Source organism: Rhinoderma darwinii, chromosome 3 (assembly GCF_050947455.1).
Source record: "Rhinoderma darwinii isolate aRhiDar2 chromosome 3, aRhiDar2.hap1, whole genome shotgun sequence".
Lineage (NCBI taxonomy): Eukaryota > Metazoa > Chordata > Amphibia > Anura > Rhinodermatidae > Rhinoderma > Rhinoderma darwinii.
Genome location: NC_134689.1, coordinates 264,840,252 through 264,856,941, shown reverse-complemented (window position 1 = coordinate 264,856,941; position 16,690 = coordinate 264,840,252). Strand labels below are relative to the sequence as shown.

The 16,690-nt window shown below is 39.5% G+C and overlaps 1 protein-coding gene across 2 annotated transcripts in view; it reads right to left on the bottom strand.

Moving 5' to 3' along the window:
- The window catches only part of SHF (Src homology 2 domain containing F), a 272,777-nt gene that overhangs the window by 21,379 nt on the left and 234,708 nt on the right, over positions 1 to 16,690 (bottom strand). For both annotated transcript variants that reach the window (XM_075857869.1, XM_075857870.1), the window contains one exon: positions 15,398 to 15,517. In XM_075857869.1, the coding sequence (XP_075713984.1) occupies positions 15,398 to 15,517 (120 nt within the window). The remainder of the gene's footprint in view (positions 1 to 15,397; positions 15,518 to 16,690) is intronic.

Here is a 16,690-nt window from a genome sequence, read left to right as displayed (position 1 = left end):
TTCCAGAAATCGCTGCGGATATCCAGAGGGTTTAAGATCAAAGTAATTTATTATTAATTGAATAAATAAAATTCATAAATGCTGTGGCTACGCATTTCAACACCGGTCTAGTGTCTTCATCAGGCCAAAAACACACTAGACTGGTGTTTAAACGCGTAGCCACAGCATTTATGGATTTTATTTATTTATTTATTCAATTAATAATAAATTAATTTGATCTTAAACCCTCTGGATATCCGAAGCGCTTTTCTGGAAATCTCCATTTTTCTTTGCTACCTTGTTGGAGTGTCTTCTCTACTACAATTTGTAAGGTAGTACTGTAATTACTCACTGTCTGCACTATCTGGAGGGGGGGGGGCGGGCGAGAGAGCAGGGAGGTGTGGAGAAAAGAGGCATGTGATGTGTGATGTCCCGTATTGCAAAAAACGGGGACTGGAGAGCATGGTCATGTGACTACATGTGAGACACGCTTAAGGTTGCCATACACATTAGATCAAGGTCAGCCGAACGTGCCGATTTAGTCTGTGAAGGCAAACTATCTAAAAAGTGTATGCCTTCTCTTGGAGAGAAAAACTTTTTGCAGATCCCACGTTTTTTCCCCCTGCGGAAATGTTGCAAATGTAGTGAAGCAACAATAGGAAAAAGACCTATTACCCATGTAGAAAACCCAGATGGGGTTAAGGATCACATTAATTACCACACTAAAGGTGTAGCATATGATATCAAGAGCCCCTGTAACAAATTATATGTGGGCTGCACCAAATGAACATTATAAAAAAAGAACAAGCAAACATGCATACAATGTAGTATGCAATATGAAGGCCATCCGTTGTTGCGACACTATAAAAGAGGAACATCAGGGACAATTTCTGGGGTCATCCATATGCGGCATTGAAAAAAAAATAAAAAGCAAGCATTGTTCAAGAGGGACTTCCGAAATGCGTTGTCTACACTTACTACCTGCACCCTAGTGACGTCACACATAGCCAGCAGGTCCGCTTCATTTGTATAACCTCGGACCTACGTCACTCCGATCTAAACAATTGCCATTTTGGATCTATTTGTTGATAGACTGGACAAATATCCGAAGGGATTCATGTTAGCCGGAAGTAGCAAAGTAACCATACGGGACTCATATACCTGGACGTGACATGCCAGAAGTTACAGGTTGACATCAAGTTTATGCTAGTTTACGAATGCAGCAGGATACATAGTGTCATGCCTGCGTGGTATAGTTTTAAGAGTGTCACAGTAGAATTATACCAACAGGCTTTCAAGATTATATGCAATTCTGTGGTTCTTTGATATCCAAATCGGTTGTACTAATTTTTTGCACATATTGCAAGCGCAAGTCTATTTTTACTGTTGAATATTTTATCGATTTATCCGCTTACAGTAAAATGTATTCCTCTTTGAAACATTTTACTTTCTGAACTACTCAAAAATGTGAACTGAATAAGTATTACTCTTTTTAAATTACCGTTTTACATTAAGTTTTAATGCTTTTGTCTTTAAGGCTATTATATTACAGTATATGAATCTGAAATCATTTACAAGCTGCATAAGCCTCCATTTTCAAAGTATGTTTTCACCATACCCTTCTCCATCCTATGTAATGTCCCTCTTGCTTTTATACGTTTTTCAGCAATTAAAAAATGCTCCAGGCTACTGGACACATAAAAGATAATTTGGACTTACATTTTTTTTCAATGATTTGCCTGACCGGCAGATTTAGAAATGTGCCACATGAATATACCTCCAGATCTCATAACAGAACAGAATTATAAACTTGTGATATATTTAACTTCTAACCTGCTGATCCCTTTTGGTTATTACTATGAGTTACACGCAGATGTTATCTACAGAAATACCAGAACAAAATTTTTATAGTGTTGAGATGAGAGATTTATCTGCAATGTACCAATTTATATCATACAACTTTTAATATCAGTGCAGGAAACATCCAATAGGCACAGTTGCCTCTATAGAAATAATAATAATAATGAAAAAAAAATATTTCCGGCAATGGCATATTTCAGTATACATGATGCTGTACACGTGTACAAAATTTCACTCTCAGGGAGTGCAAACACACCTCGCAGCCCATTTGACTTTCTGTTACACTGAAGCAGACAAGTACGTGAAAACACAAGTAGTAATTTAATAAATTTTTAGAACAAAACGGATCAGTACAAAATGTAATTGTGTAGTACACAAAATCTCTCCTTTCAAGGATAAAATATCGCCTAAGACTGCAGCAAGGTTATTGGAAGCTAATATGCTTTAGGGCTTTGGAGAAAAGAAAATTGATGGGGGATGTAGAGCATCAAGGTGTTATAAGATCAGGGATACAATTTAGAAACTATCTCACCCAGCGCTGACAGCTGAGGCAAGATTTCTAGATACAACTGCACAGACATTGTGATTTGACTCTAAAGCCCTTGCGTTTTTTAACCAATCAAGTGCCACCTCAATACCTGGGTATAGATTGTAAATTGAAACTAAAAAGCCAAATATCAAGGTAACCTAAAACAAAATCCACATTTTTTCCTTGAAATGAAAGCTGTAAATTCAATTTATCAAGAGGGTAAATGTATTGGTATTCCAAGTTCAATACATTTAAGGCCTCATACACACGGGCACATTAGGGCTCTGTTGTTCGAAGCCGTAATACCCAAATCCATAGACATCTATAGAATTCTATCACGTCTCTGTATATCTCAGATTTCAATATGGAAGCATACGAGGGTTATGTTTGTGTTCCTCTGTACAGCCTTCGTACACAAGGCACTATCTTATGTTTTGGTTTTTCTTTAAACATGTTTTTAATAAACATTTTTCATATACATAAAACCAAAACATAGCAAGAAACAATTCAAAGTTGTGTTCCTCATCAGACGCAACCCATGACAATTTGATATCATTGTGCAAGAAAACAAGTGATCCTGTTTCTATTAACTAAATAAATCAGAAGGTTACATAGAGAAGAGGGACAGAGATCCAAATGTATCAAGCTCTAAAAAACCAAGCTGTTCTACATGTGGGATTTTGCCTAACCAAGCAATTGGCAACATTATTCTTTCAAGGAGCACACAATCACCAATGAAAGAAAAGGAACCAGGGAATAGGGAAAAACAAGGCAAAGGGAGGAAGGAAGGGAAGGGTAAGTGGACACACTTCTCATCTAATGCCAAAGTGCAACACACTAAGGGTAAGGCCACACGGAGCGGTCCTGACCCGGTCGCGACGCGGCCAACAACCGTGCTGGCACAATGTTCAGTGGGGCTGTCAAACACCCTGTTAATAGCCGCACGTTATTGCGTATAAAACGTCCCTTTATCTGCAAAATTGTGCACCAATTTATTAATCCACCCATTATGTCCGCTCGATTTTGCAGGTAAAGAGCCGTTTTACCTGCAATAACGCACAGTCATTTATAGGGAATTTGACAGCCGCGCCGAATATAGTGCCCGCTCGGTTGTCAGTCACGTCACGACCGTTTCAGGGCCGCACTGCGTGGCCTTACCCTAAAAGAAGGAGAACCATAGAGTAAATGGTACATCACCTATCAATTGACATTCCAAGTACCAATTAGTTAAACCAAAGCAAAAAAGCTTTTATGTCAAATGTGATGAAAGGAGATGTATAAATTTATCCGACAATTTAAAGAAGTTTCCAACTCTTCTTTCCTTACAAAGGGAAGTTTCCACCCAGTGGAAACAAATAAGAGTTTCTCCAAAAAAAAATACGAGTGGGATGATCAGTCCCAATCCAAACCTGTAGGATTGTTTTTCTTGCAGCTGCTGACACATAATATAGCAGTTTTTTTATGGTGTTTCAGGATATCGACCATAGAAGAGGGCAAGACACCAAATAGTCACCACTCTAGAGTGAGAGGACATTGTAGTGAAAGGTAAAGCCGAAACAAATTGCTGTATTCATAACCAAAACTAGGTAATGGAGTGGCATGACCTTAAGCAATGTAACAGATCTGCATGTGGCATTTTACATTTTAGGCAAGAATGCTCAGAGGAGTTCCCCATGAGAATTCCCCTGTGAGGGGAGACGTAGGCTCTGTGGGCCATCTTAAATGTCATCTCCTAGTACATGGCTGACGAAAGGTGTTTAGCCTCAGTCATCATCGATGTTAATATGTCATCATGTATTACGCTGTCCAAGTATTCCACCCAGTAAGATATACCTGACTTTAAAGTAGAATAATCAAGAGGTTTACGCAAAATATTGTAATATATAGTTATCCGTCGTCTCCTACTTGTCTAATCACCTTATTGTAGCGTCCATGGCCCCGGGCCGTCAGATTTACTCACCTCCCAACACCCGCAGCCATGGATCCGTGAGCGCTGGTCCCCATCTCCTTCCTAGGAGAGGCCAGCGCTCACTTCCGCTCCATTATGCTGTGTCCCGTAGGATGCGTGCACACACTCGTGCCCGGCCTTAAAGGGCCAGCACGTGCACAAAGGAAATCGTCATCATCATCAACCGCCATGATTTCCTGGTCTATAAGAAGGCACCAGGCCTTCTCATCCTTGCCTGAGTGATGTTAGTCTATCCCAGTCTGTCTTGCAAATGGTCCCTTAGTGTTTCCCCGTTCCAGTTGTTACCCGTGCCCTGTTACTCGTTCCTGTATCCCGTATTGTTCTTGTTCCTGTGCCTACCAGTGTTGGAGTCGTGTCTACTGCACCTGCTGTTGTTTGCCACGTCCAGTGTCTTCTGCCACGTCCAGTGTCTTTTGCTACATCGGATACTGCCTGCCACGTCTGGCGCTACCTGCCGCACCGGCCTCCATCCGTGCTGAAGCCAAAGCCACCATCTGGACTAGTTCAGGTACCCAAGCATTGCTATCTGCTATTGACTTTCGTGTAGACTGTGACCTGGTCAGCTGCCTCCCCGCTACGGCGGTGCGGCCTAGTGGGTCCACATACCCTGTGACCGTGAGACTTATGAGTGCAGCTACAAACTTGCAAATAATAAAAGGGGTGATGTCCAACATACTCGTGTTGTGTGTGAATTTCATTGAACAAGTACGGTGTTCTGACAAATCAATTATTTGTTCAACACGAATCCTTTAGATGCCCATGTGTGGAACATAGTATGGGGGCGACCATCCTGAAAGCCTGGATTGTTGGCCCAAGGAAGGAGTAAAGAAAATCTAGGATTTAGACCTAAATGTTGTCTGACCTTCGTGAATGCCTTCAATGCCGCAATAATAAGAGCATTAGCCCGCTCTTTCATGTGTTTTAATATAGTCACCATCCTTGTATGAATATAGTAATGGGTAAGTAAAAAATAAAAAAGAATCCTCTAAATTATTTATTATGATTATTTTAGCCAAATGCAAGCAGCTGCTTTCTGGGGTGGTGTTGTTTGTGTTTTTCTCTCTTATAGACTTCTGTTTAAGTGTCGCCCATTGTAGATGCAATTTAAATGTATCCATTGGTTTATTACCTACTAGATTTGGAGTTCTAAACCCATTGAAGACTAGAAAGTAGTTAATATACCACAGCGGAGGAATTTCTATCTATTTGTGTTGCAAATCATGGGAATCATGCAAATCATGGGGGTTAAAGCCAATTTCAAATGTGTTTTCTTTAACCCCTTAAGGACGCAGCCTTTTTTTCAAATCTGACATATTTCACTTTATGTGGTAATAACGTCGGAATGCTTAAACCTACCCAAGCGATTCTGAGATTGTTTTCTCGTGACACATTGGGCTTCATGTTCGTGGTAAAATTTGGTCGATATATTCAGTGTTTATTGGTGAAAAATTGCAAAATTTAGAGAAAATTTTGAAAAAATTGCATTTTTCAGAATTGAAATGCATCTGCTTGTAAAACAGACGGTTATACCACCCAAAATAGTTACTAGTTCACATTTCCCATATGTCTACTTTAGATTGGCATCGTTTTTTGAACATTATTTTATTTTTCTTGGACGTTACAAGGCTTAGAACATAAACAGCAATTTCTCATATTTTTAAGAAAATTTCAAAAGCCTTTTTTTTAAGGTACCTCTTGAGTTCTGAAGTGGCTTTGTGGGGCCTATGTATTAGAAACCCTGATAAAACACCCCATTTTAAAAACTAGACCCCTCAAAGTATTCAAAACAGAATTTAGAAAGTTTTTTAACCCTTCAGGCATTTCACAGGAATTAAAGCAAAGTGGAGGTGAAATTTGCAAATTTCATTTTTCTTGCTGAATTTCAATTATATTATTATTTTTCTGTAACACAGAAGGTTTTACCAGAGAAACACTACTAAATATGTATTGTCCAGATTCTGCAGTTTTTAGAAATGTCCCACATGTGGCCCTACTGCGCTCGTGGACTAAAACACAAGCCCTAGAAGCAAAGAAGCACCTAGTGCATTTTGGGGCCTCTTTTTTTTTTTATTAGAATATATTTTAGGCAGCATGCCAGGTTTGAAGAGGTGTTGAGGTGCCAAAACAGTAGGAATCCCCCAATAGTGACCCCATTTTGGAAACTACACCCCTCAAGGAATTCATTTATGGTTGTTGTTACCATTTTGACCGCACAGTTTTTTCACAGCACGTATTTGAATTCGGCTGTGACATTAAAAAAATGACATTTTTTTCCAATAAAATGTGATTTGTGATCAAAATTTCTTATTTTCACAGGGAAAAAAATACCCCATTTTGTTGCCCAATTTGTCCTTAGTGTGGCAATACCCCATTTGTGGTGATAAACTGCCGTTTGGGCCCATGGGAGGGCTCAGAAGGAAAGGAGCGCTATATGTTTGTTGGAGTCCAGATTTTGCTGGATTGGTTTTCGTGTGCCATGTCGCATTTGCAGAGCCTCAGAGGTATCAAAGCAATGGAAACCCACCAAAAGTGACCCCATTTTGGAAACTACACCCCTCAAGGAATTCATTTATGGTTGTTGTTAGCATTTTGACCCCATAGTTTTTTCACAGAACTTATTTGTATTGGGCTGGGAATGAAAACAAAATTATTTTTTTCAAATAATATGTATTTTTATCTGAAAATTTCTTATTTTCACAAGAAACAAAATACCCCATTCTGTTGCGCAATTTGTTCTGAGTGCCGCAATACCCCATTTGTTGTGATAAACTGCCGTTTGGGCCCATGGGAGGGCTCAGAAGGAAAGGACCACCATTTGGCCTACTGGGGATTTTCTAGTGCGAAGTCATGTATGCAGAAGCACCTGAGGTACCAGTACAGTTGAAACCCGCAAGAAGTGACCCCGTTTTAATAACTACACCCTTAAGGCATTCATCTAGAGGTGTAGTGAGCATTTTGACCAGAGACCTACACCCCATAAACTGTAATGTGGGTTCTCCCGGGTATGGCAATACCCTACATGTGGCTGTTATCAGCTGCCTGGACACACAGCAGGGCTCAGAGGGGAAAGACGAGGGGGGATAAGCTGTGCGGAGTGCATCAGGGTAAGTAAAATTGGGGTAAATTATAAACCAAGGGATGTATGATAAATTTTAAAACTGACTTTCATACAGAGCTCTGGTTATTCGGGACACGTGTCACATTGATATATTGTGTCATCCCTTATAGCAGACTTTGCACCTCTTTTGACTTTTTCCCTTCTTGCCAGTTTGGGGAACTTCTCCTGGAAAGTGTTGCCTCCTTGGTACGAGGCGTGTGGCCCCGCTTCCAGAAGTACTGGGTGCCCCCCCTTCTTGGTCCCTAAAGATTAGGTTCTTGATAATCACCTCTTGAAATTCCAGGAAAGTTCCCGTCTGGCCTGCACATCGACGTAGCACGTACGCATTGTACAATGCCATCTGTATGATGTGCCCGGCCAGCTTCTTATACCACACCGCATGGCGCTGTAGGGCTTCAGGATTTGATCTGACAAGTCCACACCTCCCATGTACCTATTGTAGTCCAGGATGCAGTCTGGTTTGGGGGTGGCCTTTCCTTCATATAGCCTAAACTTGTAGGTATACCCGGATGCACTCTCGTGTTGAGGGTTTTTGATACTTGATCCACCTATCTACTTTCAATTTTAAACACCTTGTTGTGTACTTGTGTTTTTATATTTTTGTATTTCGAATGTAACAATAAAACTATATTTCTTTGTGTACTTATAGTCTCTGACTCCTTCTTCTCATGGTTTCTAATGTAATTGTGGAGTTTTCGCTAGTTTATAGTGACATTTTTGGAGGTAGAACATTTCGCCTTGTGGGTGATACCTAGCCAAATTACCATACCTGTGAGACATTTTGGTTGTTAATCCCGGATGCACTCTCGCAGCTTATACATCTTCACGCCATACCTTGCCCTCTTACCCGGCAGGTACTCGCGGAATTGAACCCTCCCTTTAAAATGTACCAGGGACTCATCAATAGAAATACACTTCTCGGGGGTGAATGCTTGGGAAAACCGGGCACTGGAACGGTCTAATAGGGGTCTCCATTTATACAAACGGTCAAAACTGGGGTAATCTCGGGGTGGGCACGGCTCATTATCAGTATAATGTAAGAAGCGAAGTATTGCCTCATTTATTTATTTTTTTAGGTTCCAGTTCAGTTCTGAAGTTGCTTTGAGGGGCCCATATATTAGAAACCCCTATCAAATATGCCATTTTAGAAGCTAGAACCCCTCAAAGTATTCACAACAGCATTTAGAAAGTTTATGAACCCTTTAGGTGTTTCACAGAAATTTAGAGCAAAGTAGAGGTGAAATTTACATATTTTTTTTTGTCAGAAAATCCTCTTTATACCATTTTTTTTATAACACATAATACGTATTGCCCAGATTCTGCAGTTTTAAGAAATATCCCACATGTGGCCCTAGTGCGGTAATGGACTGAAGCACCGGCCTCCGAAGCAAAGGAGCACCTAGTGGATTTTGAGGCCTCTTTTTTATTAGGCACCATGTCCGGTTTGAAGAGGTCTTGCGGTGCCAAAACATTGGGAACCCCCCAAAAGTGACCCCAATTTGGAAACTAGACCCCTTGAGGAATGCATTGTAGGTGGGGTGCATGCGGCTTTTTGATCTGTTTTTATTCTATTTTTAGGTGGCGTGGTGACTAATAAACAGCAATTCTACTATTCTTTTTTTATTCTTTTTTTTTTACTGCGTGCACCGTGCGCTATAAATGACATATTCACTTTATTCTGCGGGGCGATACGATTACGGCGATACCAGATATTTATAGTTTTTTTTTATGTCTTATGGCGTTTGCACAATAAAATAAGTTTTGTAAACAATCATTCACTTTTTGTGTTACCTTATTCTAAGAGCCATAACGTTTTAATTTTTCAATCAATAATGCCGTGCGAGGACTTATTTTTTGCGTAACGAACTGTAGTTTCGATCAGTACCATTTTTCGGTACATGCGACTTTTTGATCTCTTTTTACTCCATTTTTTGGGAGGTGAAGTGACCAAACAATTGTGATTGTGGTTCGGTTTATTATTATTTTCCTTTACGGCGTTCACCGTGCGGGATAAATAACAAAATAATTTTGTAGTTCAGGCCGTTACGGACGCGGCGATACCAATTATGTATAGTTTATTTGTTTGTTTATATATTTTTATTAATAATAAATGACTGATAAGGGAAAAAGGGGGATTTTTACTTTTAATACTTTTAAAACTTTTATTTTCTTATTTTTACACAACTTCTTTTAACTTTTTTTTTACTGTATTACTTTGTCCCACTAGGGGACTTGAGGGCAGGAGGCCCTGATCGCAATTCTAATACACTGCACTACATGCGTAGTGCAGTGTATTAGAACTGTCAGCTACTCACTGACAGCAAGCATAGTGGGTCCTGACGTTGTCAGGACCCACTAGGCTTCCGTCTATGGCATAGCCGGACGCCATTGTTTGGTGTCCGGTTGCCATAGTCACCATCGCCGGCCGCTATCGTGTAGCAGGCCGGCGATGGCAGCTTAACCCCTAAAAAGCCGCGATCTCTATAGAACGCGGCTTTTAAGGGGTTAATCAGCGTGGACACAGCGATCGGTCCCCGCTGTAGGAGCTGTGACAGCTGCTGAACAAGACAGCAGCTGTCACAGCTCCCGTATGTGTCGGGAGGACGGCCGAAACGGCCGTTACTCCCGAGATGTACTATTCCGTCATGGAGCGCGAACGATACAGCTGCCATGACGTAATAGTACGTCCAGGAGCGGGAAGGGGTTAAAGAGGCTCTGTCACCAGATTTTGCAACCCCTATCTCCTATTGCAGCAGATCGGCGCTGCAATGTAGATAAGAGTAACGTTTTTTGTTTTTTTAAACGAGCATTTTTGGCCAAGTTATGACCATTTTTATATTTATGCAAATGAGGCTTTCTAAAGTACAACTGGGCGTGTTTAAAGTAAAAGTACAACTGGGCGTGTATTATGTGCGTACATCGGGGCGTTTTTACTTCTTTTACTAGCAGGGCGTTGTGAATGGGAGTGTATGATGCTGACGAATCAGCATCATCCACTTCTCTTCGTTAACACCCAGCTTCTGGCAGTGCAGAGACACACAGCGTGTTCTCGAGAGATCACGCTGTGACGTCACTTCCTGCCCCAGGTCCTGCATCGTGTCGGACGAGCGAGGACACATCGGCACCAGAGGCTACAGTTGATTCTGCAGCAGCATCAGCGTTTGCAGGTAAGTAGCTACATCGACTTACCTGCAAACGCCGATGCTGCTGCAGAATCAAATGTAGCCTCTGGTGCCGATGTGTCCTCGCTCGTCTGACACGATGCAGGACCTGCGGCAGGAAGTGACGTCACAGCGTGATCTCTCGAGAACACGCTGTGTGTCTGTGCACTGCCAGAAGCTGGGTGGTAACGAAGAGAAGTGGATGATGCTGATTCGTCAGCATCATACACTTCTAGTCACAACGCCCAGCTAGTAAAAGAAGTAAACACGCCCAGATGTACACACACAATACACGCCCACTTGTACATAACTTTAAACACGCCCAGTTGTACTTTAGAAAGCCTCATTTGCATAAATATAAAAATGGTCATAACTTGGCCAAAAATGCTCTTTGTTAAAAAAAACAAAAAAACTTTACTCTTATCTACATTGCAGCGCCGATCTGCTGCAATAGGAGATAGGGGTTGCAAAATCTGGTGACAGAGCCTCTTTAAATACTACTTAATGCTCTGTTCTCAATGATGATGAGCCTAAACCAAATCACACTACGTGAAATATTTGCTACTACTGTAACTGACCTGAAATGTGAATTTCCTTGTGAATATCGAAATCAGCCTGATATCCTTTTACTGTGACACTTCGAAAGATCTTGAATCTTCTGTAAATGGGGATCCATGTACATGCATTACTGACGCTTCATTATTGGACATGTCCACTAACTTTTTATAATTATGTTGTTTTGTCCATTTTCTGCACATACAATTCAGTATGACTGCTGTGTCTTAATGGATTCCAGTCATTTACATTTGCCCCAAAGGGTCACATGCTGCTACAAAACCATTTGCAGCAGAGAAAAGAGCAAATAAAACCCTTAAGCAGCTTGACAAAATCCTTTTAAATTTAAGAGCTCGGCAAAATAAATAATCGATTAACCATAATAGGCAGAAAGTTGTAAAGGAAGGTAAATGATGTTAACAGCTTGCAATAACCCAATATCATTAGATTATTCCCATCATAAACCATCATTCACACTCATTTTGGATCAACAGTAGCATGGGTGAGTTTACCATAGTGTGAGGAACAGTTCAGGGTATATACACAGAGCCAACAATTCGAATCACAACAAAACTCTCTATGAAAGTGTCCCTCTGATCACATTTGTCTCTGTGGTATTGTATTGTGACGTTTTGGAAAACAATAAATTCAACATCTCTCGGAGATACTGGTTGTCCTTGCGGTGATCCAACGAGTGTAGGGACTTACAGGCAATGCTCCCTGGGAAAAAGTATGCAAATTAGCTCTCCTCCGGGAGGAAGAAAACGGTCTAGTTAGTGCCACCTATAGGAAGCTAACCGGTAAGTCAATGCTGCCCCATTAGAGAGCCTTGAAACATGACTAAGAATTTCAGCCAAACAAGAGACACCCGTCTGTAGACAGTGGTTTCGGAGTTCTTGCTCTTCGTTAGTACAGAGCAGGGTACTGGTTGCGTGAGTGAGATGGCTTTGATGCAGCTCTTGGGGGGTACTGGTTTGTTATATAGCTTTATACTCTAACCTGGAAAATATTATCATGTTTTACATTTCTTTCCAGAATGTTATGTCCACCACTAGCTAAATTGATTTTTTTTGAAACCCAAGTAGATGGAGAAGTTAGCTACTTTCTGACATATGGATAAACCCCCTTTCTCATCATTCCTTGATTTTTAGCTTGTTAAAAAAATAAATTGTAACCTTACAGGCCATATTAGAGAGCTAAATCATACCTCTTGTTATCTTTTTACATAAACTGGTAATACATGTAAATATATATATATATTTTTGTAATATATTATATCAGGGGGAAGTAGCTCCTAATGTTACATAGTTGATAAGGTTGAAAAAAGACACAGGTCCATAAATTCCAACCTATAATCCTACCGTGTTAATCCAGAGGAAGGCAAAACCCCCATGAGATCGATGGCAATTGCCTCATTAGAGGAAAAATTCCTCCTCAACTCCACAAATGGCAATCAGAATAAATTCCTGAATCAACATCCCATCTACAGAATCTAGTACTCATAACCTGTAATATTAGTTTTTTCAAGAAAGGCATCAAGGCCTTTTTTAACCCCTTCAGGACTGAGCCATTTTTTGATATTTCATTTTCGTTTTTTCACTCCCCGCATTCTAAGAGCCATAACGGTTTTATTTTTCCATCAAAAGAGTGGTGTGAGGGCTTTTCTTTTTTTTTGCGAGAGGAGATGTAGTTTCTATTGGTAGCATTTAAAGTACCATTTAATGTACTGAGAAACTGCCAAAAACGCGGGCTGAAATTGGAAAAAAACTGCGATTTCTCGATTGTTTTTTGGGTTTAGTTTTTACGGCTTTCACCATGCGGTAGAAAAGACAAATGAACTATATTCTGTGGCTCCATAAAATTACGATCATACCAAATTTATATATTTTTTTTTATATTTTACTACTTTTAAAGATAAAAAAAAACATTTTGTTAAAAAAAAAATTGTTCTGTTTCACCACATTATGAGAGGCAAAAGTTTTTCTATTTTTTTATCGATTGAGCAGTGTGACACCTTATTTTTTGTGGGACGAGCTGTGGTTTTTATCGGTACAATTTTTTTGAACATACAACTTTTTGATCACTTTTTACTAAAAAATTTTAAGAGCCAAGTTTTTTATGGCGTTCACCGTGTGCGTTAAATAACGCTATATTGTAATAGTTCAGACTTTTATGGATGAAGCAATACCAATTTTGTTTACTTTTTTATTTTTTATATTACATTAGAGGAAAAATGGGAAAAGTTTTTTGTTTTTTTCACTATTAAAACTTAATTTCACATTTTTTTTTTACACAGTTTATTAGCCCCCCACTGCGATTGACCGCAGCATTTGTGTGGTTAAACAGCCATGAACAGCGCGATCGCTTCATGTGGAGCGCGCAAAGCGCATGAACATGCTCCAAACATCACCCCCACACCCTGACTTAATGGCACGTCCAGTTGCACGAAGGGCTTAAACTTGTTCAAAGAATCAACCATCACAACATCCTGTGGCAGAGCGTCCTATAGTCTCACTGCTCTCACAGTAAAGAACCCCCGTTCCAACAACATGTACTTTTCTTTTCTCTACCTGGTCTCTGTTCATTTAAAACAGTACTCAACAGGGAGGAGGGGGACAAAAATTTTAATATTACTAGAAAGGGAGGAGGGGATGAAGCTGCAGGATCTCAATTTCAGGGAAGCAGCATGGGTGGGGGGGATCTTATTAACCAGAGCACCCAGCACAGCTCTTATATAACCAGGTAGAGTCTACCCACTCACTAAGCAGAGAGAATGAGTGTACTAATGAAAAAATATACACTTACATAAATTTTAAAAATTCACTAAATAAGCAGTTTGGATTCCACATTTCTGGCAGCACTACTTCTAGTTTACATCTACAGCTGCCATAGGAGACTACACAGAACATGTTGGTGTGTCTGAATTGCTCCTGATGTACAAATTTAAATGTGGTTACTGAAGATCTTGTTTCACACTCTACTGTCATATGATGAATTAACAGGCATGTCTCTACACAGTCAGAAATGAATGACTGCCATGAATAACTACCATTGAAAGCTAAAAGAGGGAGGAGGGGTACCCGAGAGTGACCAATTGACAGGATAAGTAGCTTGGAGTTCATGAGTTTGAGACTTTGCTTCAGAGAATATATTTCTTCATACAGTCTAATACTGCTAGGATGTGTTCTTGAGGCAATATTTCATTTATTATCAAACTTCGTCACACTACTGAGCGTCCCAATATAGGACTGATACAAGCCAAAGATTGCTGGTCAACGTCTTAAGGACCAAAGTAGGTGCTCCTAAGAAAGTGGCCAAGCACTTTACTGATAAACCACGATGTGCCCCAGTGACCGATCCTTTGTAAATTGTCCCCTGCATATGTATGCCGATGTAAATTTAGACCAAATGCTATATGGAAGCAGGAAAGGCTGTGGAAGTGCATATTTCCTGTACAGGAACACAATATATAATATTGGTATTATATAAATATCACAACAGTCACCAAAAAGATCTCAAGTTTTAAATAAAGTATCCATTACAGTTGAGACTACAGTACCAATATTATTAGTAACTGCATCAGAGGCATATACTCTTTACAATTCTCCAAAATAGTTTCTGTACCAATTTCTCATGATTTTCAAGATCTCTGTTTTATGTTATTCAATGGGAACTTTCACTATTTACTTCCAGGTGATAAAAATCTGTCCTGGTCACGTAATGACCACACAAGTCCTCGGCATATTAGAAGACATATCTCTGATAACTGAACTGTAAGTCCTGCACCTGTGTCTATCACCGGTATCTTTCTAGGACACATTAGACGTATCTCTTAGTGCATGACAACAAGCAGAGATCTTGAAAGAAAAAAATGGGAAATTGATACAGACAGTATATTGGAAAATTGTCTAACTTTTTTTTTATACAAAGAATAACATGTATTCGCTGAAACTTTATTGAGCTCCAACTCTTTACAGTTTCTTCTAGCTCCATTTACTTCAACATTGGTCACTGAAAATGTTAAATGCTCTTTATTTTTTAAGAGACCAAACTGAGCAGTAAATCAAAGTAACAGAATTTTTTTCACAGTAAAATCTCAAAGAAATACACAGACAAAATGTGGCAATTTAGACAGTAATAATACCGATACTAAATAAAATCAAACTGAGTTTCCTTTATACAGGCAGTCTGTATGCCCTTGTTTCAATAAAAAATGCAGCACCTACTTCAGCGATAAGGAAAAGTCAATCTTGCTGGTCTCGCTGTTTCGCACCAGGTAGCTTGCTTCTTTACACAGCCTCAGGAGACTCTCTGCATCTGTGCGACTGATTGCACCGTGGTACCAGCTGCGAGGGAATCCAATTATTACATATAATAATATATATATTTATAGCTTTGTCTTTTGCAGAGAAAGTTTTGGTTTTCTCCAAAATTCCAATTATTTACTTGCCACTTTTCATCCATAACATAAATTGTTGTACACGTCTTTCTCATCAAATCATTTAGCTGGATTAAGAGATCACAGTTTACAATGCCTTAAATTAATATAACTCTATGTAAGCATTGTCTATAATGTGGTATGCTAAATATGTATACATGGGCATCCTCAAATATTACACTTCACTGAATACCCTCCTTTGATCTATTTTAATCCGGTTGACTTCTTGATTTTTGGTTGTTATATGTCCAACTTTAGAATGCCAGGAAAAGAACATCTCCACACAAGCAGATTTCATTAAGGATGAACTAAAACTGGAAACCATACAACAAGTAGGACCTTTTGTAAAAAAAATAAAAGAAAAGAAAAAGGGTATGATAATAAAAAAAAATTATTGTGTAGACGGAAAAAAAAAAAAAAAAAGTCATGGTTGTTGGAATGCAGGGGAAAAAAGGTGAAAAGTAAAAATGGATGGATAACTTAATTATATTAAACAAAAACTTATTTTCTATGACAGCAAAGCCATTAAAGCCATGGAGAATATGATTTTTGGTGAAACCAGTTCCATTTCCCCCACTTCTTCCTATGCTCTAAACTTTTGCAAGCTATGTGCAAATCTAATAACATTACACCTCATCTTAACCTGAATGATGAGATAGTATTTGGCCACTTCGGCCATATATCCCGGATGACTTCTAGGTTCCGTCCTCAACACACTTCACAGTGAGTTGATGATGGTATTATCTAGGCCTATCCTCATCTCTTCACTTGGTAGTCACTATAAAAATTAGGCTTGTTTCACAACTGTAAGATTCCTTTAATCTGGGATGTATTGGTTCAGACTTCCTGCCAATTCAGCATCAAAGTCTGGATCACAGGGAATTCTCCTCTTCAGAGTCAACCTAGATGTATAATGTTAATGTGTGTATTGTTAAAAGTGGTTTAATGTTGAGGAATAAATGCACTGGTCTGCGGAAATAAACCAAATTCCATTACTTCTTCAATACTGCACATCGAGTTCTAGTGTACTTCCCAAAAATAGAGATTAACACATCTAAAGCAGTGTGTGGAAATCCGCAGG